The sequence below is a fragment of the Prionailurus bengalensis genome, chromosome A1 (genome assembly GCF_016509475.1).
Source record: "Prionailurus bengalensis isolate Pbe53 chromosome A1, Fcat_Pben_1.1_paternal_pri, whole genome shotgun sequence".
Lineage (NCBI taxonomy): Eukaryota > Metazoa > Chordata > Mammalia > Carnivora > Felidae > Prionailurus > Prionailurus bengalensis.
Window position 1 is genome coordinate 19,291,771 of NC_057343.1, and position 24,730 is coordinate 19,316,500.

Sequence of the window (24,730 nt, forward strand, 5' to 3'; positions counted from 1 at the left end):
AGAAGGTGGGGATGGGGCACGTGGTGTTAGCAAGGTAGGTGGAGTGTCCATGCTGGAATCCGCAGGTGTCCAGGTGTCTACGCTGGGAGGGCAGGGGAGAGAAATGGTTCTCTACTAGATATCTGTTCTTGGAGAAGTTGCCTAAAGATCCCTGCTCTCCAGCACACACTCTGAGATTAGTAAATAAATCTCCTTCAGAAAAATCCCAGACACTTTTGAACTGCTGCTTCTATGCTTATCTTGGTGGGATTGTCATTCTGTTTCTTCAAGGGTAGGGACTCCGCTTCTGATTGTCCTCTTGCTCTCAAAGAGCTAAGCCTGCTGGTTTTTGAAGAACTTGGAATTAAGCTCCACCGTTTAAAAAAGCCCAGCTGGTTTTCAAAGCCAAATGTTATGGGGATTCATCTTCCCAGTGCAGGTCTGCTGTGCCTGTGGTGCCTGTTGTGGGGTCTGCTCCTCTCTCTTCTTCCTCCCATTTGTGGTTAAGTCTCACTGGGAGTGTGGTTCTTGACCACATCTCCACCTCTCCCACTCTTTTCAGTGTGGTCTCCTCCCTATGATTAACTGTGGAAAGTCTGTTCTGCCAGACTTTGGGTTGTTTTCTGGGTTAGTTGCACTGATGGGGCTGTTACCTAGGTGTGCCCGTGGGATGAGGTAAACTCAGAATCATCATACTGCTCCTTCTACACCATCTGCCCAGAAGTCTGGTTGGTATTTTCTTATGTTTTCTATCTACTTAAGTTCTCACTGGGCTCATCCATTTTTGTTCCATTTTCAGTTAGCACCTTTACGACTATTACTTTGAACTCTTTATCACATAACTACTTGTACCCATTTCATTAAGGTCTTTTTCTGAGGTTTTATCTTATTCTTTCATTTGGAACATATTCTCCTATAGGAGATTATTTCTGATGAAGTTTATCACTTACCCGCCAAAGACAAATATCTACTTTTCTCTTTCTCTGAGACAAGGGCCAAATTAGCTTAACTCTGAACGGTAAAGTTGGCTTTTGATTAGAGCCACAGAAAACTGTGCTAGGTAGATGGTGAACAGGTTACCCACTGATATTATTTCACTGTTACATTAATTTAGATGCATGATATACTGGGAAAGAACATCACTGGAACACAAATCTTTCTGTTCATAGTGTTTTTCTCTAATTTTCACCTTCTTTTTGTCTGTTTTGGTTTTAGTCTGACACTGTAGGGAAATTCACTGTGAAGTAAGGAACAAGTGAGCATGTGCCCTCTGTCCTCAAAAGTTGGCATGCAAGCCTGTGAACCTGGAAAGAGAACAAAGCTTTCTAATATGGTAAACCAAGAAAATGTAGATTAAGAAGCCTGGTTTCCTCTTCTTTGCATCAGCACATAACAGCTGTCAGATACCACTGGATAATCTACTCCTCCTGTTCCTGAAAGGTAGATGTCATTATGAAAGCATTTCCAAAAGGAAGTATGTTTTAATTTGGGACAATGGCACAAATTAAGTGGTAATGCAACAATAAAAGAGAAAATTTAAAAAGTACAGTATTTGCATTTGTGATTTTTTTTTTTTGTCCCACCTCATTCCATTCTCTCCGGTGGTCCTTGAACCTTCACCAGCAGGCTGATATCCTGATAAATTCTACAAGGAAGAAGTAAAACAATGTAAAAGGCAAGGTGGGTGTGGCCGAGAAAGAGGTCATGGTGAACCAGAAGTGCAGCTACTCAAATGTATGCAGATAAGGCATTAGGTTCTAGGGCTGAAAGGAAGTACACCAGATTGAAGACTGCCCACATGATACCTGATGACAGACTTCCAGGGAAAGAGCCCAACCTTGAGGTTTTTCTGCTTAGCCCTCGCTTCCAAACAAAGCAAGCTGCAAGACCAGTCGTAACATCAAGCAGTAGAAAGTTTTCCTTCCTTTGGGAAAAGCTAGTAAAAGCATCTCTCTATGCCCTCTTTTTGCCGAAAGGGCCAGCTTTCTCCTGAGGTCCCTGCTGTCAGAGAAGAGTTGCAAAGGCTGTGATGGCATTGTGCATAATGGCCATTAGAATAAAAATAGGAGTCTCTGTCCATCTAATCCTGCAAGAGTTAATTCCCTTCCCTGAGCCTCCCATTCTTCACCTGAAAAGGGTGGTAGGCAGATTGAACCAGAAAACAAAAGATTTATTTCTAAAAGACTTATTTTTTCTACTTCCTTTACTTCGTTCTTCCAATTAAAAAACTTAAGCACTAAAAACAGTCTAGTCTACCTGCTTTCCATATACCTGAGATTAATTCACATACTTTCTGAGTAACATGATAAAGTCATCTTTAGAAACATACACACTGGTTTCAGAAGGACACCCTCTGGGGTCTTGGCTGCCAGTCTGGTCCAGGCACACACGGTCAGAACCTTAATGCCAGTCGGCGTCCTTATCAGCATTCACTACCCATGTTCTAGATGATACTCTCTCAGGAGACAATACTTTCCTTTCTAAAATGTATACTCTTTGCTCTGAACAATGAGTATATGAATAGGTCTTCATTTGACTACCTGAACAATCAGCTTCTTATATTATTTATCCAAAGCAGAATCAACTCACCTAATTTGTGTCAAGTCACCAGGACTCTTTGTTGCATAAAAAACATTAAGATATCACCCAAGTCTAGCATGAAAGGTTCTTCTGAAATCTCTTGTGGCATCAGCATTTTCTAGGTAGTCTAGTACATACCAGTCAAAATTGACTTGATCTGCCAAACATGAAACTCATTCAGTACTGCCCCTGTAGGAGTCAAATTCTTATTTACAACTTAATAAACAAAGTTAGCTTTGTTCCAGCCCTTATTATAGTTGAGACTTCCAAATTTACTTCATGTCCGACACTGCCAACCAAGTGTTCAAAGCACTTAATACTTACAAGCCACATCTTGTCCTTTCACATCCACATGAGAGACCAAGCCCTATTTCACTCTTGTTTAAATTTTATTATTGTGGTTATTAGTAATAAACCAATAGAACTAGGATAACAAAGGGAAACGTTCAAGATAAGTAACTTCTTCCTTATGAATTAAAACACATGCACACACTTGAGTTACTCCCTCCCCACCCAATCCTGATGTACAGACAGCTATACAAAACAGTCCGTAGAGCTCTGTGAGCAGCTGATACCAGGAGCTGGGCAAAGGACCCCAGCTGTATGAAGTCTCAGGCTGATGTGGGTCTAGATGACTAACTTCTCCACACTGAGAGTACTCGTGGTTTCATCCTCTTCATTTGACCCAAAATAGCCCGGGAGGTCCAGCATCCTCTGCTCAGCCTCAGTGAGGCCAAATGACGTATTGTCATAGAAGGCAAACTCAGGGTGGGCTGGGAAACTCTGACACTTGTCTTTTCTACCCTGAGAAGGGCTCAGGGGGCTGACCCTCTGGTAGCTGTCTTTGGGGGCAGTGGGGGAAGGCTGCTTCCTTGAGACACTCCTGTGACTGGGGGACGGTCCCCTCCGAGATCTATGAGGCTCTGTTCTCTCACCTCCTACCACGAAGCTTGCCTGGCTGTCCCCCAGGTCTGGTTTCCTCACCGGCTGCCCCAGGGTGTAGGACTTAGGGGCAGGGCTCAAGGGACCTCTGGTTGCACCCGCCCCTTCCGGTTTCTCGGGAAACGGGGCGGCGCCTCGACTGTGAGGCCGAAATCTGTCTTCCGCCTGGTCCCAGGTCCGCGTCCTAGAACTGTAGGCCGGGGCCTGGCGTGGAGTCAGGGTGGACATGCTCCTCTCCCGGAACGGCCGGGCCTGCTTGGCTTCGTGAAAACTAGCGGTCCTCCTGAAGTGGGAGCCCCTGGGGTGGCTCCTCTCCGGCAGCGCCCCTCTGCCGCCCACGTGCCTCGTGGCTGACTTGCGGATCACCGTCTGGCTGGGGCTGACGGCGCAACTGGCCTGACACGCCGGGTGGTCGGGCCTGGAGGGGGGCCTGGCCGCGGCCCCGCCCGCCGGCTGCTCCAGAAACGGGGATTTGATCCGGAACTTGTTTGCCGCGGCTTCGTCTGGGCTTTCCACGTCTAAGGGGGGCACGGCGGCGGCGTCGATGGCCGTGTCTGTCAGGGGACTCTGAGACACGTGGTACACCTTGGTGGTTTCCGTCAGGCCCTTCTTCTTCATCTCCTTCAGCTGCTGCTGGGCCAGGCGGTAGCTGAACAGCGGGGGGATGATCTTCTGGGCGTTGGACTGCACGCTCTCGCTGCCAGAGGCGTCGTCCTCGGGAGCCGCGGGCACACTGCGCCTGTAGGTCAGGGGGATGCCCGCGTCCCCCGGGCCCCCCGCGGGCCCGTCGCCCCCGTCCGAGAAGCTGCCGCGCTGCTCGCTCAGCTCGCAGATGTTCTCCTCGTCCGAGTTCTTCCGGAAGCTGGGGGAGTGGATGGAGTTGTGTCGAGCCGGCGTGCGGCACTTCGGGGTGCGGCCGAACTTCCGCCACAGCGTGATGAGGACGGTGGCGAGGATGATGAACAAGCACAGGGAAATCCCAGTGACGGTCACGATGTTGTTGGACTTCACCGGACCCTGGGGCTGAAGAGGGGATGCACTGGATGGCTGGAAAGCTACAAGACAAGGGAGAGCAAATGTATTCTCTGGTATTGATTCTCTGCGTGGTTTTAAGGTTCTGATTATCTAGCAGTTCTAGAAAAAAACGTAAAATAAACAAGGGCTGGGATTTCGGGTCTTAACACACGTGTCTCTGCTGGCAGCTTAAACAAAACCAAACCAAAAAAAAAAAAAAAACCCAAACAAAAAACAGAAACAACAACGACAACAACAAAACAAACAAAAAACACCAAGGCACACAGAAATGAGGTGAGTAGATAAACCACAATCAGGGGTGACTTCGGGGCTCACTGGCTCCTGCTAACACGTGTCTCAAATGTTCCACATAGAAAGCAGCAGCATAAGGAAAGTGTCAGGGTAAGATCAAGATACGGTGAACACGGGATATCTATAGTTAAATGTACCTTTGAGATGCACATCAGAAAATTCCTATCAAGTATTAAAACCTGACATGCAAAATGACTCAGGTAGGTTGTATCTCAGTTCGCATATCTGAAGAAATTAACAGGTGAAAATAAGTCTTTAGGCAATAGCGAACGCTCCATGAATGTGTGTCATCCTTGCACAGGGGCCATGCTAATCTCTGTATGGTTCCAATTTTAGTCCATGTGCTGCGGAGACAAGCACAAGTCTTTAGGTAATGTAATGCAACTCCAGTTTCCCTTCTAATGTCAAAGAACTTGCTTTCCTGGCTGAAGCCTCTTCTGCTCACTCTTCTCTTTCCAGCTGTCCTCTCCTCTTGCCTCCTTCCGTGGGGTGTTGATTTGTCTTTTTCTTCCCTGCTGTCTCCAACTGCTTTGTCCCATGATCATCAAAATGTTTCACCAAGCTTCAGACACCAGCTGGGGCCTCAGCCTGTACTGCCACTGAAATACCCAGGAAACTGAGACCACCTAATGCCACCAGGCCTCCCCTCTCTTACCTCTTTGTCACTAACCACCCTTCAGGGGCTTCCAGTCACCTGTCCTGTCCCATTGCCCCCCTAAGTCTTACCGCTACCAGCTCTGTGTGTCATGTCCATAACCCACTTTCCCACTGCTTCCCTGTCTTTTCTGCTCCCCCCCACCAATGGGATAACCAAACTCCTCGGCATCCAGAACCTTTCCCTTTGCCTCCTTCCTTGCCTTACCTGAGGGGACTGGATCTCCTGAGGGGCACGGCTTCCCCTGCCCACCCTTTTGTGTGGAAGCTGTGGTGCACACTTGTTTATAAGCAAACAAGACCAGCAGCACGGAGTGTTCCTCACTCTTCTCATTCCTGATTGCCATTTTCAACTGTTTCACCTCCGGATCAAAATTCTACTTAAAAAAAAAAAAAATTCTCTATGCTGTACTTTTCACTTCCATGACTTATTTATTTTATAACTGTAAAGTCTGTACCTCTTAATCTTCTTTATTTTGCCCATCTGCCCCACTCACCTCCTTTAGGCAACAAGCAGTCTGTTCTCTGTTTAAGACTTAATTTTTTTGTTTTGTTTTTTAGATTCTACAAATCAATGATAGCAGGTGGTATTTGTCTCACTTATCTTAATACCTCTCCTTTATCCATTCCATCTACTGATGAGCACTTGGGTTGCTTCCATATTTTGGCTATTGTAAATGCTGCTGCAATAAACATAGGGTGCATGTATCTTTTAGAATTAGTGCTCATTTTCTTTGGGTAAATACTCAGTAGTGGAACTACTAGATCATATCATATTTCTATTTTTTTAATTTTTGAATATCCTTCCTAGTATTTTTGCAGTAGCTGCATCAATTTACATTCCTACCAACAGTGCACAAGATGCTCTCTTTTCTCCATATCCTCACCAACACTTACTATTTCTTGTCTTTTTCGTACTAGCCATTCTGTCTGCTGTGAGGTGATATCTCATTGTGGTTTTTATTTGTATTTCCCTGATGATGAGTGATCTTGACCATCTCCTCATGGGTCTGTTGGCCATCTGTACGTCTTCTTTGTAAAACTGTCTATTCATGTCCTCTGCCCGTTTTGAATTGGATTCTTTGTTGTTGTTTTTTGTTTTTGTCTTTTCTTTTTTTTTGGTGTTGAGTTTTGTCAGTTCTTTATATTTTTTGGATATTCACCCCTTATCAGATATATGCAAATATCTTCTATTCAGTAGGTTGCGCTTTTGTGTTGTTGATGGTTTCCTCTGTTGTGCAGCAAAAGCTTTTTATTTGTAGTCCCAATTGTTTATTTTTGCTTTTGTTTCCCTTGTCTGAGGATAAATATCCATAAATATGTTACTAAGGGTGATATCCAAGGTGTCTTCTACTCTTCTGATGCCCATGCCATCTACCCAGACCATCCGCCTAATGCCCCCTCAACATTGCCATCCTCCAACCTTGTGGCAGCCATCAGTCACTAGCACCTGGGTCTCAGTCTTCCTTACCATCCTACAGGTAGGCCCAACTGGGCAATGTCAGTGCCCATCCAACATATAAAGCCTTACCATTGTTTGCAGCTGCTCCTCTTCTGAAATACTCAATTTCATAGCCTATTTTCAAGCTATTTTATGAATATTCAATTTCATAGCCTATTTTCTTCTCCTCTCACTCGGCCAATATTATTACACTGGTTTCTCAACCTCACTGCAATTTCTGATTCCCCAACTCATCCATTTATTTTCTCCCCATATGCCAGCCAACTCCTGGCCTCACTTCTCTCCCTACACTTATGATCCATTACATAAACCATTCTCTTACCAATAACCTCTCTCTGACCTTTAGTACTGAGCCATACTCCTTTCCCCGATCTACAGCAAAAGTCCATCCCTAGGTAAACCAAAACGTGAATTACCAGCTGCTGCACCAAGGTGCGGAGCACTGGTGGAGAAAATAATGCACCTGTGTGGGTCAGTGCCTCTGCATACCGACAGCCCCCAACCTCAGCTGCCCACAGCATGGGCAGCATGGGCTCCTAAGCAACTCAATTCTTTCATTCCCTACAAGTTTCACCACTTTTCTCAAGTCCCCTACCAACCCTCCTCCTCAGAATGCCACTGATTCACACAAAACTAGAAGCTATCTGGAAAGTACACCCCCAGCTCCTTTTGCCATTTTCTTCTCCCACGCAGACTTGGGAGCAGCCACACTTCTATTTACTTCTTTCTCTATGGAGTGGAAGAAGTATCTTCCTAGAAAGGTGGGTCCACCAAGTGCGCTCGGTCACCCTTCTCCAGGGGGGATCAACCCTCTGTACCAGTTCTCTCCAGCTTCTCCCCTATGCAGCTCCGTGCAAACATGCTTAAGCTCTCACTTTAACAAGACCCTTCTAGAACCCTCTCACTACTGCCACAACCATCTTATTCCTTGTCCTCCCAGCAAAGCTTAAATAAAGAAGACTCTATATTTGCTGACTTACTCCTTCCACATCATCACCTCTGAGTCCTGCAACCTGCCTCCAGAATTAGTTTCAGTGAAATAGTTTCTGCTGAGGTCACTTATGATCTAGTAGCTAAATTCAAAAAAATTTAGTCCTGATATTCCTTGACTGCAGTATTGGCTACTTCCCAACACTTCCTGAAACTTTTTCTCTTCTTGGCTTCAACAATAGTACTCACTTAATTTGGAGCAAAGAACATCGACTTTGGAGCAAGGAGATCTAGATCCTATCCTGGCTCCATTAGCTCTACTCTCTCCACCAATGTCCCGTCAACACCTTCACTTTCACATGCCCAAGACTCATCCTCTTTCCCCCAGAACCTGGGTCTCATCCAATCTCAAGGAAACAGCACCACTGTCCATGAAGCTGCCAGTACTAGAATCCTGGTTTTAATCCTTGATACTTCCCTCTCCATCACTCTCCACATCCGGAGTCTTTGACCCCTTCCCTCCTCTGCCTCTCCACTGTCATCATTTCATTTTTCACCTGAAAAACACTTAACAGGCCTTGCTGCTGCCATTCCTACCCCTTCCAATGTATTCTCCATACTATAGCTAAGAGATCCCTCTGAAATACAGGCCAAACCTTGAAAGTCCCTTAGAATCTGGCTCCTACCTACCTGTCTGGGTTCATTTTTACCACTCCGTCTGGTACACTATGCTCTAGATACATTAAACTATTTTCAGTTCTTTGGCTCTCTTAATGTGCCATCTTCTTTCATGTTTTCATCCATTGTTCCCCTTGCTAAATTCCCTTTCTCACTTGGTTCACCTCAGTGACACCTACTCAACTCTCAAACTTTAGCTCAGATATCACCACCTCCAACAAAGGAGTTATTCCCAGCATGGATTTTCACCCCGGAAAGCTTCCATAGTAAGCCATGGATACTTTTTTCATTGTAGGCTCTACACTGTGCTGTATATTATTCCTGTGTGTCTGCTGAGCTACTATATCTTAAGTGCCTTCCAGATAGGAACAATGCCTTATCTTCATACAGTAAAACCTTCATTTGCGAGTATAATTCATTCCAGAAACATGCTGGTAATCCAAGGCACTTGTATATCAAAGCAAATTTCAAGAGCCATTGGCTCAATTGTGATCATGTGGCATTTGGCATCATGTACTACTCGTACTGCAAGACATTGCTTGTTTATCAAGTTACAATTTATTAGAAATGTTTGCTCGTCTTGTGGAACACTCATAGACGAGTTACTCGCAATCTAAGATTTTACTATATTCCCAACCCCAGTCATAGTAACTTACACATAGCTGGTATCCAATAAATGTTAGATTAATTCATTATTAAAAAGGTAATAGCAAAATGATCAATATCCCACCTGACAGAATGTGGACATACGGCAGTGGATCCTCCCATTCTCAAGTTTGAACGAGATGGTCAAATTAACATAGAACTTGACAAAAAAACATCCTTCAAAGCCAAATAAAACTAAACTCTTAACCAAGTGGAACTGGCTGAATGATGAAAGACTTGTTTCCTGACATCATTTCATTCAAGTACCGTGGCTGCTTACCTCCATGGGGAGCAGCAATTCAATTGCACATCATGGTCGCTTTATTTAGCTGTTATCTTTGACTGTGCTGGCTCCCTTCAAAACCATGGCTGGAGAAAAGCCCAAGAGCTGCTGACCTCACCCCTCTCTGCCTCATCTACTTCCCTCTTTCACTTGAAGTGAAGATTTCCAGATGCTAAGCAGCCTACGAACAGATCTTTACATTTCCAAGGAGTGTGAAATAGATTGAATACGAAGATGAACACTTGGAAGAAATTATCATCTTTATCCACATAAGCATGTATCTGAGGACCTTTTTGCTAATTTATAATTTCTAGTTCCCAAATTTTCCAAAAATCTAGTACAGATTTCTAGTTCCCACCCAATATTAAAGAGTTAATACAAAAGAACATGAAATAATTCCATATATCCTCAAAATTAATTGCTAATTCCAGGTTGTTGATGCTTCCAGAAAGCTAGACTGGCCGGTGCAGAAAGGCAAGGTATTCAAGATAGGTAGCTTAGAAGGGTCAGATCTAATCCTCTGCTTTCTAGCTTTATGGTCTTGGGTAGGTCAGTTATCCTCTCTATGCTACAGAGTCCCAATTAAGTGTGATAATGTATTTAAAGTGCTGGCACATAGCAAATGGTCAACAAACCATTTATATCTTGTCACTTCTAAGGTACAGAAGCCAGTGACAATTGATTTGAAATTCAATTGAGTTCATCCATTCATTCACTCATTTATCCCTTCATTATGGAACTCTAGATAGAATATCTTAACACAACATGCCATCCCAGAATTGAGAGGAACAGATATATTTGAAGGTACTTATACCCAAGAAAGGAGCTGTGAAAGTGAAGGGGACTTATAAAGAAAGAGTAGACAGAGAATAGAGCCTAGAAAATAATACAAAATATAACTGGAGATAGAACAGATTCAGAGTGGGGTCAAGGGCTTATGAAAGAAGAGGGGCAGGCTAAGGGCTAGCAGAAGAGCTTAAGTCTGAGGAAAATCAGAAGAAAGAACATCCTCAGGATGCTGGAATAAAGGGAACAAGTCTGGCTGGAAAAATGAGACAGCAAAAATGAATTTGTAAGATCACATGTGGGGGACACTGGCCAAGGTGTTGCCACGTGCCTGTGGTTTTTGCTTAAAGATGCTCTGAGATCCAAACACAGAAAAAAATCTAACTCCCCCAGATCTTAAGGGACAAAGAACTAGGGATGGTTTTCTAACCTGGAATTGGAGAGTGGAAGAAGTCAGGACTTGACAGAAGGACTTTATCTAAGGGTCAGGACCAAAGCAAAGGCTGTCAAATTAAATGCGGGGGGCTGTTTGTAGATCAGTAGGTGAGATGGTGTGTGGAAAGAACAAGGATTAGTATTACTGTAACCTGTAGCAAATGAATGGAATTCAACTCCATAAGCTGAAGCACACCTAACCGAGCTTATGGAATTCAACTCCATAAGCTGAAGCACACCTAACCAGCATTACATCTATAAACCATTCATATCAAAACTCACTGAACACCCACAAGTGCCTTCAAGATGCTGAGAGGATGACAGAAAGGCCAGTCTCTAGATGATGACAAGAAGAAATCTCCCCACCTTCTCCTCCTGAATAGGGGTAATAAAGAGGAAATGTAAGGCCATTCAGGGATAAGACAGGGTGACTTGACCCATTTTGACAAATAGCCATCTATATGGTCCCCTCGAGCTTCTCTGAGATGATGAGAAAAAGCATTTTTCACATGTTCTTCCACAATTTTAGCAGGAAGAAGTAAAGGATAGATAAGAAAACAAAAGCACAACCAAAAATATCTCAGGAAGAAAAGATCATCCCTCCTATTTTTGTGTTTTTAAAAATGATTTCCTTGTCATTTCCCTGTCTTCCATAGTGTGAAATCCCCCGCCATCTCACTGGCCAGCTACTCCCAGTCATAGAAAAACTACTGAGTATAGCCTTAGTAAAGCCAGCAGCAATAACAGAGTGTCAATGAGTCCACCTCTGAACTCAGGTTGGTGATTTTCAGGCAGGTCTAGGTTCAACAGTCCCTCTGTGGAGAGATTCCCGAAGAAAGAAGAATACCTACCAGCACACTCCTCCAGGGAACACAGGGAGGTCTCCGAGGACATTCCAGGGCAGCCAGGTCTGGAGGGGAAGGAAGTCAGGCACACGCGGCGTCGCTCTCTGACACCATCCCCACACGTGGCACTACACTGGCTCCACGGCTGCCACAGTCCCCAAGTTTCTGCAAGGACATTAGCCATGCTTTTAATGCTAGTTCATTTGAGAATCAGAATTTAACTGTACCCAAATGAAGCAGCAAACTCAAATCTCAGGCCTTGAAAAGTCAGTAAATAAAAATATTCCCAAAGATGCGGAAAGCTGGAAAGAGTGTGTAACCACCCTTAAAACAAAGGAAAGCTGTATAATTTACAAAATATTAACCTTTTTGGAACTCATCAGAGAGCAAAGGTCACAGGACAACCAAATGGCCTGAAGGAGGCCTCTAAGGCCTCTAAGGCAAGACAGGATGCAAACCTTGCTTCCTGAGATAGATACCAGGCCTCATAAAAGCTAGTGGAAAGAAGTCATCTGAAAACATATGAACTGCTAGAAGCCTAGTGTGGGCTAGCATGAGAATATAGAATCCCTGGGAGCCATATCCTGTACTCCCTAGGAGTACATATCCTATGGGAATTTGTACCCACTTGCAGGTTCTTCATGGATCTCATCAAATGCTCACAAGAAGGACTGAGGGTAAGTGCAAGGCCAGAGAGGGCCTTCCTTTTAGTTCAGGCCTGAGGATAGAAGGAGTGGCACTGTGGGAAAGACAAACCTCATGTGGATTCTCCTCCCCATCTGCTCTACCACCAAAAGCCTTAACCACTGGGGGGAAAGCAGCAGCCCTGTCACTTTAAGGGCACCAGTTGAGACACAATACTGCTAAGGAATGCAAAAAGAAGGAAATCCTTCACCCCTGAAGAGGAGCAGAAAATATACTGAGTCCAGACTATTAGAGAGCTTCCACCACCAAAGAGAGGCAAGATCAAGAAGGCCCCATCCCTGAGACTCAGGGGCACAGCATTTATCTAAGACTAAGGATGAAATGGAACGAGAAAAAGCTCTCAAGAAAAAGCTCTCCAGCTCCCATCACCCAAACCCTACCCTGCACCATGCTAGCAATTTCCAAGTATCACTAATAACAACACACTGCTAGGGCAGGGGCAAGAGTGACAGATGGCAACCTCTCTTGTGTGCAGGCTCAAGCCTAAAGCTGAGGGTGGAGAAGCCTGGCAAGCCAACTCCTATCCTAACTGCAAAGTAACATTAGAAAATTCTGAACTCTATCATGTACTGAGGATGGCCATAGCAACAGCACAAACCCAAACACAGCTTAATTCCTTAGTGCACTGACCCAATCCCCACATTAATGGCCTAGCAAAAATAGGGTATGCCCATTTCCCCACATAAGTACTATTTATTGTTGTCTATACAGTTCTAAATAAGATGTGCAACTTTCAACCAAAAATTATGAGACACACAAGCAGCAAGAAAAAAACTACCAATAAGTAAAGTAATCAAGAGAACCAGACCCAAATGTGATCCAGGTATTAGAACTATCAGAGAGAGAAGTTAAAATACTATGATTAACATGAAAGACTTTAGTGGAAAGGTAAACAAGATGAACAGATAAAAATTTTCATTAGAGAGTTATAAACTAAGAAGAGGTGAATGGAATGTAAGAAATGAAAAACACAGAACAAAGATGAAGAATGCCTTCTAGAATGCTCATAAGTAGACTTACTGAGGAAAGAAACAGTAAATTTAATATAGGTCAATAGAAATCACTCAAACTGAGACACAAAGATTAAAAAGAGAGAGTGGGGGTGGCTCAGGTCATGATCTCATGGTTCCTGGGTTTGAGCCCCATGTCAGGCTGTGTGCAGACATGCTCAGCCTGCTTCAGATTCTGTGTCTCCCTCTGTCTCTGCCCTCCCCTGCTTGTGCTCTGTCTCTGTCTCTCTTGAAAATAAAACATTTTTTAAAAATAAAAAAATTAAATTTAAAAAATAAAAAGAGAGAGTGAATAAAGCAGAATGGAATATCCAAGATCTGGGGGACAATATCAAATAATCTCTTGCTCATGTTATTAGAATCCCAGAAGAGAAAAAGAGAATCAAAAAATGACCAAGAATTTTCCAAAATTAATGAAATATACTAAGCTCTATCCAAGATGCTCAGAAAACATCAGGCAGAATAAATACAAAAAAGCAAATAAACAAAAAGAAGTTAGACATACTATATTTAAACTGATAAAAACAAACAAGCAAAAACTTTTAAGGCTGTGGGAGGAGGAGGGAAGGTGCAAGGAGCAAACACATTGTATATGGAAGAATAAAGATGAGAAATTGAGCAGACTTCTTGTCGTGTAATCCAAGGATAGTGGAGTAGTATCTCTAAAGTAATGAAAGAAAAAAAAAAGACCAATCCAAAATTCTTCCAAAAATTAAGGAGAAATAAAGATTTAGACAAACAAAAATCAATAAAATTAATTACCACCAGACCCTCACTACAAGAAATGTTAATAGAAAATCCTTCAGGCAGAAGGAATAGGATACCAGAAAAAAAATTGTGTCTGTACAAAGAACTGAAAAGTGCTGGAAATGGCATTTATAAAGGTAAAAATAAAACTCATTTTTTCTTATTTTTAAATGCTCTAAACTATAACTGCTAAAGAATAATAGTACTATGTATTCAGAGCATATATAAAGTAAAATGTATGACAATAATCACACAAAGAATGGGAGTAATGAATTGGGAGTGTACTATTAATAAGGTCCTTATGCTACATGTGAAGCAAAACATTATTACTCAAAGGCAGATCAAGAATAATTAAAGATATATATTGTAAACTCCAGGACAACCACAAAAAACATTTTAAGGTATAAACAATAAACCAATAGTGTGGTTAAACTAACTCATAAAAAATATTCAATTAACACAAAAGAAGGCAGAAATGAGGAAAAAGAAACAAAGAACAGAAGAAACAGAAAACTACCAAGATGACAGATCTTAATCTAACCAAATAATGGTTACACTAAATATAAATAATCTAAACACACCTCTTAAAAGATAGAGATTGTGAGGTTGGGTAAAAAAGCATGACCTAACTATATGTTACTTAAAAGAAACTCACTTAAAACACTAATTCAAAAAGATATATGCATTCCAATGTTTACTGCAGCATTATTTACAATACCCAAGATATGGAAGTAGCCAAAGTGTCCATTGATAGATGAATGGATAAAAAAGATGTAAGGTAGGTACACACACACACACACACACACACACACAAACGCACACACACACTGGAATAATACTCATCCACAAAAAAGGATGAGATCTATAGGGCAAAAAAGGATGGATCTATAGGGAATTATGCTAAGTGAAATAAGTCAGACTGGGAAAAATAAACACTATATGATTTCACTCATATGTGGAATCTAAAAAACAAATGAATAAACAAACAAAAAGCAGAACTAGATGTATAAATACAGAAACAACCTGATGGTTGCCAGAAGGAAGGGGGTGATGAGATGGGAAAAATGGATGAAGGGAAGAGAGCAATACAGGCTTCCAGTGAAAAAATGAGTAAGTCATAGGAATAAAAGGCACAACACAGAGAAAATAGTCAAAGACATTGTAATAGCATCATATGGTGACAAATGGTAGTCACACTTGTGTTGAGCTAAGCATAACATATAGAGAAGTTGAATCACTATGTTGTACACCTGAAACTAGGTAACATTGTGTGTCAACTATACTCAGTTAAAAATTTTTTCACTAAAAAACTTACTTTAAATATTAAATACATAAATAGGTTAAATATTAACAGTTGGGAGAAGTTAAACCCATGAACATTCATTAACAGAAAACTGGAGTAACGATATTAGCATCAGACAAGGGATATTAGGTGCACCTACCACCAGAGCTTCAAATTCATACCAAATATTCCCAGAACAGTTTAATGACTGACACATGCAAGCGTCTCTTCCAAGCATCTATGTAATCACTGCCAGATAGAATAATTAAGTAGTCTCCCACAAAAAATTGTTCTAAGACCCTTCTCTATCAGTACCCATCCAACCTCAAGACCCAGGTCATACCAACCCTGGGCACCAAAACACCCTCTGCATAAAAGTCTTTCTTCATCATTTATGGACAAAAGTTCAATACATTCACAGGTATATAAAGCACTAGGAAAACATAAGAACACATAGGGCAGATACATTCTCAGGTAATCCAAGTGGTGCAATCTTTGAAATGAGTCATGGAGTATGAGCTCTTTAAAGCAATTAAAAGTCTCTGGGATTTTCACAAGAGTGGGAGCATTACAAACCACAACCCTGGACCAACATCAACTGAGGTGTGGTAATTATGTTCCATCCAGAGGTCCAACTGAACACAATATTGGTTCTGTGTCTCCAGATTACACTGCAGCTCCTCAAATGGAAGAACAATAAGCCAGCTTTGTCCTTAAGCTACAGAGCTATTCAGACACTAAGCCCCTCGTGCCTGCAAAGCTTTGGGACTCTCATATTAAAATCTCTTTGAATTAAAGTATGGTGATTTATTTTTGAAAAATCAACTGGGAATTCCACTACTGAGAAATCTAAACTGAAAATTAAGTGAGTGCATAGTTTATCCTTCTCTTATGCTCATATTTAAGACCACAAAAGGTAGAATTACAAATGCTAATAATCTTTTTGTAAACTCTCATTTACTTTACACGAATATAATTCATTTAATATATAAAGTTATTTGTCAAACTAAAAACAAAAATTCCACTAGTAGTGGCCAGGAAAAAAAAATCAAAGTTTTAATAAAAGCATGAATATTATTGTCAAAAATTTCATGTTTATAGAAGCACTTTCAACAATAGCCAAATTATGGAAAGAGCCTAAATGTCTGTCCATCAATTGACAAATGGATAAAGAACATGTGGTTTATATATACAATGGAATACTACTTGGCAATGAGAAAGAATGAAATCTGGCCATTTGCAGCAACACGGATGGAACTGGAGGGTATTATGTTAAGTGAAATAAGCCAGACAGAGAAAGACAAATACCATATGTTTTCACTTCACTCATCTGTGGATCTTGAGAAACTTAACGGAAGACCATGGGGGAGGGGAAGAGGGAAAAAAAAAAAGGCAAATCACAAGACAGGGAGGGAGGCAAACCACAAGAGACTCTTGGATATTGAGAACTGAGGGATGATGGGGGTGGGGGAGAGGGGAAAGTGGGTGATGGGCATTGAGGAAGGCACTTGTTGGGAGGAGCACTGGGTGTTGTATGGAAACCAATTTGACAATAAATTACATAAAAACAATTTTCATTTTGAAATGTTGTGTCTTTTTCCCTTGGAAGTAAAATCATGGTTTGTAGGACAATCAACAAAAAGTAAACATTTAGGCTACATCTTATGTCCTTTAATTTTAAGCCACATTAATCAAACAGGAACATAGGAAATCAATCAAAGCAATTAACAAATTTAGTCAGGCAAAAATTTTTAATGCTTTAAGTAATTCTGTGTGTTCCCTGAAGATTTCTACCAATAACTTTGAGGGAAATACTAGGCTAAATGAAAAGTCATTAGATAAATGTAGTTCGTGTTTTAGAAATAAAGAGAAAGATGATCAATATTTCAAATACTTTTCATGAATGAAAGCTGTTTTGTTTTGTCCTGGTTAGATGTCCATACATGCACTCACACTACATAACAAACCTGTTTGGCCAGCATAAATACCTTTCAGGCTACTATAGAGGATATTAATTCTGAATGAGCAAAATTTGTCTGGAATAGGAAAAGGGAAATTTGTTTCCACCCCTCAAGACTATCTGAAAGAATACAGCCCATGAAATATTCACAACTGGAAGACATTTTGCTCAAGAAACTAAAGCAACTAGACAAAACACGCTTATAAAAAAAGTTCTTTAGGGGCACCTGGTGGCTCAGTCAGTTGAGCGTCTGACTCTTGGTTTCAGCTCAGGTCATGATCTCACAGTTTGTGGGCTCAAGCCCCACAATGGGCTCACATCAGGCTCTGCAATGACCGTGCAAAGCCTTCTTGGGATTTTCTTTCTCCCTCTTTCTCTGCCCCTCTCCCACTTGTGCTCTATCTCTCTCTTTAATAAATTTAAAAAATAAACATTAAAAAAAAAAGACATTAGCTTAAAAAAAAAAGAAAGAAAGAAAAGAAAGTTCTCTAGACAAGAGTAACTAAAAGCAACAGATGGAGCAAAGGCACCTGGATAAGCAGTTCAGACTTTCTGTGCACAGAACAAGGCTCATTTATATTGGCCAAATCATGCTTGTGGGTTCCAAAGTGGGTTATGTGTGTTTCAAGAGGGGTGGACAACACAAGACAAACCAGTGAGATGAGAAAATAGTATAACTTTTTTCAATTTAAACATTTTACATTATTTAATACATGAATTGACAGTTGATTATATGGGAGGCAGTGAAGAATAATGGTAAAAGCCAGTCAACCATCAGTAGTGGTTAAGACACTTAACCACCAATTGAGCTCAGGCAAGTTACTTATTTTGTGCTTCTATTTTTTCACCTATAAAATTGACAAAATTATAAGCCTAACTAATAGGGTTGTTATGAAGATTAAACAGGTTAATATTTATAAATCACTCAGAACAGTGCCTGGTTACAAAGTAATCACTATATAAACATTAGCTTTATTATGTCAGATGATCGCACACAGGATGTCAGATATCCTATAGGATATTCCTAAGGAATCCCAAAAGAAGAGTTTATTCTTGGAAGGATTTACATATTCATTCACTTTCAAAGAATATGGAGTAGTGCAGCATCTAGGGGTCTACTTACATGAATTTTTACAACTGTATTTTCTAGCTTTAGGTAAACTAACTCCCAAAGTGGACAAGTAGCTTAAAAAAGATTCTGGCGAAGAATTAAAGATAATGCACAACGTGCAAACAGGAAGGAACTGACAGGGTTGATAGTTCTGTCCTTGGTAAAAAGTTCTTGTTCAGTCATTATGAAAGAAAAACCATACCATTTAATCACAGAAACAAGAAGATGGCCTAAAAATTAAATTATCAAGGAAACTATAAATATATACACTTTTTATTTACCAAAAAAAAAAAAACCTAAGTTAAAAAAAGTTATGTGACTATGACTTCATATCCTCTATCATTCATTATCAACTTTTACCCTAAATTTATATACTCCCGTCTGAAACGGGATGTTGGGCAGATGTGCTCAGCATTTAGGATTTCTCAACTTATTTTTGTAAGTTATTACAGTGCTATGCCAAGATTACTAACACTCCCCTACCAGGATCTCAGGCAGCATCCCATAGCCAAACACATTAACATTTCTGCAGAGAAAAATATGAACATTCACACCAAGTAGGATTAATGAAGACCATGAATAATTTTTGGTTAAATGCAGCACATCTATTTTGCATTTCCTGTAAACTGTTATTTACTTACTATCTTCAGGTCTGAAGATATATTTGGAAAAAGAGACAGACATGTCAAACACATTACTCCATTGTCCAAAGGAACTAGTAAGAAATTCAGTGGAGGCAGCAGCTCACACAAGTCATGGTGGGTTCAATGGGGTCCCTAAATGATACCATTTACCAAAAAAAAAAAAAAAAAAAGTCAGCTGCCAATTTAAGTGGAAAATGAAAAGAAGAGAACTCGATTCGGTCATACATTTTTTATACTAAAACCAGGGAAGGCACTGAGGTCCCCATTACTAGCATAAATGTCAGAGATTAGCCGGAGTCTCCTTCCTTCTGCCCCTCTCCCGTGTCTTCTCCCTGCTGCTGTGGGGAAAACTCAGTCTTTAAACGAGCAGAAGAATCAGCGGGAACCCCAACAGCTGGGAGAACCACAAGGTAGACCTCCTGCTCCCAGTGTTTTTAATCAAATGGCTCAAATGTCTTTATATCCCTTGGTTTGTTTCCACTAAATTCAATTAGACTTTTTTTTTCCTCTTAACTTCTTTTGAAAAGGCAAGTGTAGCTTGAATGATTAAATTAGCTTAATATAATTTTTCTATGCTAATATCTGGACCGGCCACATTTGCATTCAATTTTCACTTGAATAAAACATGTATTGAACAGCTATTAAAGTGCCAGGCCTACTAAGTGGGCCAAATAAATATCATAAATAGCTTCATGGCAGCGCAAGTTGGCTTTTCCCACCAAATGAGCTTCCCCCATGAGAGTGAGGGTGGTGCATAAGGCTGAGGGCGGGGGGGAGAAAGACACTGAACAAACCACGACAGAAATGATCAATGCCATGAAAGAGGAATGAAGGATGCCGTGCCAGCTTACGGCAAGGGAATTTAGCGAGTCTGGGGTCAAGGAAGAGTGACCCAAGTGAGGACTTGGGAGACAGGTTAACGTCAACCAGGTGAAGGCGGGAGGAGGCTCCCGCCCAGGGATGGTGACTGTGGGTTGGGCAGCCCGGCCACAGAGGGCCCTGCGGATTCTCATCCTCATATCCAGTGAGGTGACTGACAGTTTGATTTTAAGCGGGGGAACAACCTCAGCAGACCTGAGTTTTACATAATCTCTCTGGCTGCAGTGAGAGAACGAAGTGGACAGTGGAGGGAGCTGGAATCGATTAGGAATCTGTTGCAATAGGTTAGCTAAGGGATGACAGAGGTTTAAACCAAGTGGTATCCGCAGAATTGGGGAGACGAGGAGAGATTCAGACACCGAGGAGACAAAACTCATAGGACTTAGTGATTTATTACTTATAGGAGGTGAAGGAGAAGCGGAAGACTCCTGGGCTTCCGGTCTGAACAATGAAAGGGGTGGCGGAGGCCTTACCGAGGAGCAGGTTTCGGGGGTAAGATGATGAGTCGAATTCTAGGTATGTGGCTTTTGAGAGAGATGGGAGACCCGTGAGGGGTGACAGCTGTGCAGCAGCACTTAGATGCAGGGCAGGGATGCCAGTCTGGAGTCACTGGCATCAGGATGGTAATCACCTAGTGGGTGTGTAAATAGTATAAGGCGCAGAAGCCCAGGGGCGCCTGGGTGGCTCAGTCGGTTAAGTGTCCGACTTTGGCTCGGGTCATGATCTCACGGTTTGTGAGTTCGAGCCCTCCATCGGATTCTCTCCTGACAGCTCAGAGTGGAGCCTCCTTCGGATTCTGTGTGTCTCTCTCTCTGCCCCTCCCCCACTCACGCTCTGTCTCTCAAAAATAAACATTAAAAAAAAAAAAAAAAGGCGAGGAAGTCCAACAGTTAATGGATGAGACCAGGTGGCAGAACTGGCAGGGGAAGGAGACCATGAAGGAACAGCCAGGCAGGTGGGAGGTAAGCAAGGCGAGTGTGAGGTCACGGAATCAAGGTCAATGAAGACACAGGCTGCAAAGCGCCCCTGGGTTTTGGGACCTTGGAAGTCATCCACTGGCTGCTTTAGTGAGAGCATTTTCAGGGGAGGAGTGTGGCTTAGACGTGGGCTGAAAAGTGCACGTGAGGTGAGGAAATACACCGCAGTGTATAGGTGACTTTTTCAAGAACCTGGGCTATAAAACGAAGGAGAGAGAAAGACGGTATTATGTGGGGGAGAACCAGGGGATGAGGGGTGGTGTTGGCTGTATTTTTAGATAAGAGAATTAAGCATATTTCAAAGCTGTTGGGGAGAAGCCCATCAAGGGACAGTTAGAGACAGAAGAGGGAGAGGGGATCAGGATTAACAGAGGATTCCTGATATGAGCAAAGACACTGGGGTCCACAGCAGAGGGCAAGGTTGACCTCGCACTGGAAGAGTGACACTTCTTCCATGGTGGTGACAAAGGAGGACCGATGGCTGCAGGCGCACAGATATTTTAGTGGGAGGGTGAGGTGGCTCGTACCAGATGGCTGCCAGCTGCCCTGTGTGGCAGGAGACAAACTCAGCTCTGAGAGTCAGCCATGGGGCAGGGGTTGAGGTCTGAGGGGGCGGTGTTCTAGAGAACGGGAGCAGCGCTGGCCAGGGTAGCATGGTGGGCCCGGCTGAGGTGGGAGGTGCAACCCACTCACAGTGCCCCTGTCTCCCGGGTGTGACCTTCTCGTCCAGCCTCCATGCAGTGGGCAGGCAGCTGGATTCGTGCATCAGAAGGATAACAGGGCACAGGAGTTTAGGGTATTGGTAGGAGAGAGGCGAAACGGGCCATAGAATCTAGGCTGGACAGAGAGGTAAGTGCAAGCAGAGAAGTGACACAGGGTGCAGAGAGAGTCAAAGGAAATGAGCTTCCAAGGAGAGAAAGTGGGTGAATTTGGAGCAAGAAACACTTGGGGTTCCAAAGACAGACGCTTGGGCCCTCAGGGTGCATGGAGCTTAGCGGGGATGAAGACGTAAGCAAACGGGACAATCCCTGCCGCATGATTCTCTCGCCAAGACCAGGCCTGCACCCAGGAAAAGGAAAAGAAATGCAAAGAGGAGCATGGGGCATGGATGGAATGGTAATAACCCCACTTCTTTGTGATTAGGTAGGGCATTATGCAAAGAATTGAGGATCTGAACTTTTGGGAAATCTTGCTTTGAAATCTCACTTCTAAAGAAACTCATTCCTGTAAATGAAAGATGTAACAGGAAAGAGACATGATCCGCTAGAGGAAGCCAGAAGTTAACTACATACAATTTGAGATTTAGCTTTGAATTCTGCTCTTACCTGCCACGGATGTGCCATATGATGTAATAATAGAACTTTTTTAACTATAATGCACAGCAGCTAAGGTTTATTGGAAGCACCTGGTCCCTATATGCCAGGCACAATGCGGAGAACTGTGCACATGTGTTTCACTGAATTCTCACAACTCTGAGGCAGAAACCCTTATTATCCCTGTTTTACTAATGGGGAAACTGAGACCTAGAGAGGTAAGCAGGGAGCTGGGTCTGCTTATCATTACTCCTAGTTTTTCAGATAAGGATGGACAATGCCATTTGCGACATTATGAGATGGGAACCATAACAACGATGGTACAGCTCACCTAAATTCAAAATAATAATTTTCACTGCACGAATGCACCAGTTTGGTTAAAAATTTTTTGAAATCTCAATACCAACCCGGGGGCCTAGGCGGCCCTTTCGGTTAAGCAACGGACTTCAGCTCAGGTCATGATCTTGTGGTTTGTGAGTTCAAGCCCCACATCAGGCTCCATGCTGACAGTGCAGAGCCTGCTTGGAACTCACTCACTCTCTCTCTCTCTCTCTCTCTCTCTCTCTCTCTCTCTCTGTCCCCCTGCCCCTCCGCACCTTGCGCGCGCGTGCTCTCTCTCAAAATAAATAAAGAAACTTAAAAACAAAATCTCAATACGAACCTATGTTTCTCTGGATTAGCATGCACTCCCTCTCCTTTGTGGAAAAATGGCTTCTGCTTGAAACGCCAAAGTCAAAGCAGTATTTATTCCTCCCCATGTCAAACAAAGTGCAGTTGAATACTGTTCTCCTCTCTCCCAAGGTCAGGCTGTTTTCAGCCAGCCGAATGGTCCCTTCCCCAGGGCGTCTGGGGGCCTCCTTGAAGACCCCGATCACTCCCTGGACGAAGACGCACGGGGGAGGCAGCACCATCACCTCCACTGCCGACTCACACGTGAGTTCCGGCACCGTCACCAGTTTGTATCCAAATTTCTGGGCCAGGTCAATGGGTCCCGTGGAGGTAATGACCGAGTCTTGGCCGAGCAGCTTCAGCACCACAGTGACGTAGGCTTCCGGCCCCACGGGTGCACAGCCAAACTCAACCCACTGACCTTGAGAGAGTTGTGTCCTCTTGCTGGTTCTTATCTCCAGCGGCTGTCCTGGACTCGTTCTTGCCTCGGGAAGACTGTTGGTAAAGATGACATCCACCAAGATGTCAGGTTGGTCCGCAGGGAATGAGCACAGTGGTTGACTGGTAAAAAGGCCCACCTGGAAGGTGCCTTCTGCTGCCCTGGATGTCCTATTCAGGTCAACATGAAAGACAGGCCATTCCACCTTGAGAAAGGCACTTTGCTCCCACAGGTGGACTGGAGTGCTGTTGTCTGCCGCTTCTGGAGTCATGGTGAACCAGTAGTCCCCCGCCTCCTTGAAGTAGAAGCATTCGAACTCCAGTGTTCCCCGGGACTGGTTGGTCAGGAGGTATTTGGTGGTAACAGTCTGATTGGTGTTGGCCTCCAACAACAGGATAGATACATTCCTCAGCGTCCCATTAGCCCCACTGACATACTGGAAACCCACCGATACTGTATTGTTGCTTAGTGCTACATGGCCAGGCTTTCCCAAGAGGAGGTATTCAGCTTCTGCAAGAACTGAAATGAAATGGTGAGAATTGGTTTTACAAAGGGATCTTTGAGCAGCACTGTTGGAGACATCAAAGAAAGCAGCACTTTAAACATAAGAGAAGTGTGAAACTCAGCCAAAGGGTGCGTGAGTGATGCTGAGTGCGGATTCTGTTAGTTGGGCACCTGAACTGTTTTCATTCTAAAGTGGCTCTGCACGTTCATCCTCTTTCATGGTTATGCTTAAAACAAGGAATTAGAGATAAATACCCTGAATTCACCGCATTCAGCAAAGCAACACATCTGCAATGCAAATCTATAAAGCGAGAGTAACAATTGATCATTCTCAAGATGTCAATCCAATACCTTACTTTTCTCAGTTTAATCTGTTAAAAAGAAAAGGGGGGGAAAAAGCCCTACATGGAGACTTTTGCCCCCCAGGATGGCAAACCCAGACTTCATAGTTTCAACCTACCTGGGAATAAGATCTTTTCACAGTCAATCTGAAATTTCTTGCACTAGAGAGGTTATCTCCATGATAAAAAATACCTGCTAAAGACCCCCAACTCCACCCCCCCCCCCCGCAAAAAAGATATCTTGGCCTGAAAATAATCCCTTCTGTTCTTTTGCTAATAACTTCTTGCCCCACCCTCCTTCCCATAAAAACCTTCCATTTTGTGCAACTTTTAGGACCATCGCTACTTGCTAGATGGGATGCTGCCTGATTCAGGAATTGCTTCATAAAGCCAATTAGATCTTCAAATTCACTCAGTTGAGTTTTGTTGTGTTTTGTTTTGATAAATCATAGTCTGGTGTCTAGGTATTTGGGGGAAATGGATAAACAGTAAAGTGAGAAAACTTGATTTACATGATGCAATACAGACGGCTGTAGATGACTTAAAATGGAAGACATAAATATGCTTCCAAGTTATTTTCTGATATTCAAGCCAAGTACTTAAG

At 42.8% G+C, this 24,730-nt stretch overlaps 1 protein-coding gene and 1 non-coding gene across 3 annotated transcripts in view; both read right to left on the minus strand.

Annotated features, from left to right (window-relative positions):
- Positions 1-2,929: 2,929 nt before the first annotated feature.
- Positions 2,930-24,730, minus strand: part of THSD1 (thrombospondin type 1 domain containing 1) — a 28,317-nt gene continuing 6,516 nt past the window's right edge. The window contains exons 3-5 of one of the 2 annotated variants that reach the window (XM_043577971.1): positions 22,835-23,800; positions 11,552-11,710; positions 2,930-4,556 (exon numbers count right to left, since the gene is read on the minus strand). In XM_043577971.1, coding sequence (XP_043433906.1) covers positions 3,187-4,556; positions 11,552-11,710; positions 22,835-23,800 — 2,495 coding nt within the window. In that variant the 3' untranslated portion in view covers positions 2,930-3,186. The remainder of the gene's footprint in view (positions 4,557-11,551; positions 11,711-22,834; positions 23,801-24,730) is intronic. The other variant, XM_043577980.1, reaches the window with a different exon arrangement.
- On the minus strand, positions 5,086-5,187 carry LOC122496482. The gene has a single exon (XR_006300827.1). It is a non-coding gene; the product is annotated as a U6 spliceosomal RNA (small nuclear RNA).